We start from the raw sequence: 1,358 nt of genomic DNA, 5'->3' as shown, positions 1-1,358 counted from the left end.
ATTTAATGAAAGATTAATGAAGACAGAATATCCTTCAAGCCATGAAGTATCGAAGGTATTACAGTGGATTACCATAGTATTGAGAGAGATATTTCAGAAGAGGTTTATATGACACTTTTACCTGTAGGCCCCAAGGAAAATCATCTGAGGAAAATGCAGTTGTTAAAGGAAGGTCCAGTGTGAACTTTAGAAGAGGAACTCACTGGACACTTACTAAATACTCATGCTGTGTAAACCACTGTTGAAGGTATGATGATGAAGATGTGCTCCATGACATCATGGGTTTGTTCATATTTCTGTTCACCATTTCATTACAGGGGCTGGTCTCCTGAGCTCTCAGCTCTGATACAAGCCTTATAGAAGAGTAAATGGGGGAGAGTAACAATGTGACAGAATTTGTCCTCCTGGGCCTCACTCAGGATCCTGATGGGCAAAAAGCATTATTTGTCATGTTTTTACTTACATACGTTGTGACGATGGTGGGCAACCTGCTCATCGTGGTGACTGTTATCAGCAGCCCCTCCTTGGGCTCCCCAATGTACTTCTTCCTGGCCTCCCTGTCACTCGTGGATGCTGCCTATTCCACTGTCATGTCACCCAAATTGATTGTAGACCTACTCTGTGATAAAAAGACGATCTCCTTCCCAGCATGCATGGGCCAGCTGTTTATAGGACACCTGTTTGGTGGAGCTGAGGTCTTCCTCCTGGTGGCAATGGCCTATGATCGTTACGTGGCCATCTGTAAGCCTCTGCACTATTTGACCATCATGAATCGACAGGTTTGCATCCTTCTGCTGGTGGTGGCCTGGGTTGGAGGTTTTGTGCATTCTGTGGTTCAAATTGCCTCTGTGTACGGTCTCCCCTTCTGTGGCCCCAATGTCATTGACCACTTCACCTGTGACATGTACCCATTATTGGAACTTGCGTGCACTGACACCTACTTTATAGGTCTCACTGTGGTTGCCAATGGTGGAGCCATCTGCATGGTCGTCTTTTTCCTTCTACTCATCTCCTATGGAGTCATTCTAAGGTCTCTTAAAAGTTACAGTCAGGAAGGGAGGGCTAAAGCCCTGTCTACCTGTAGCTCCCACATCACAGTAGTTGTCCTCTTTTTTGTTCCCTGTATTTTCATGTATGTTAGACCTGTCTCCAACTTTCCCATTGATAAATCCATGACTGTGTTTTATACAGTTGTCACTCCCATGTTGAATCCTTTAATATACACCTTGAGAAATTCAGACATGAAAAATGCTATGGAAAAACTCTGGTGTAAGAAGTTAACTATAGGTGGAATAAGAATTTCTTCCACACTGAACATGTTTATTACCAGTTCTAAGGCAACAGACAGTAAATTCTAA

General features: G+C 43.5%; 1 protein-coding gene across 1 annotated transcript; it reads left to right on the top strand.

Annotated features, from left to right (window-relative positions):
• The first annotated feature begins 368 nt into the window (after window positions 1-368).
• Window positions 369-1,358, top strand: LOC138384936 (olfactory receptor 4A5-like). The gene has a single exon (XM_069470579.1). It carries the CDS (start codon window positions 369-371, stop codon window positions 1,356-1,358), a length of 990 nt encoding a protein of 329 aa, XP_069326680.1.

The sequence above is a fragment of the Eulemur rufifrons genome, chromosome 6, assembly GCF_041146395.1.
Source record: "Eulemur rufifrons isolate Redbay chromosome 6, OSU_ERuf_1, whole genome shotgun sequence".
NCBI lineage: Eukaryota > Metazoa > Chordata > Mammalia > Primates > Lemuridae > Eulemur > Eulemur rufifrons.
Note: the sequence above shows the minus strand (reverse complement) of the source record. Positions and strands in the feature narration are given on the sequence as shown.

What these genes read in the sequence shown, in the direction of transcription:
- LOC138384936 (XM_069470579.1), top strand. Translation starts at nt 369, where the DNA reads ATGGGGGAGAGTAACAATGTGACAGAATTTGTCCTCCTGGGCCTCACT.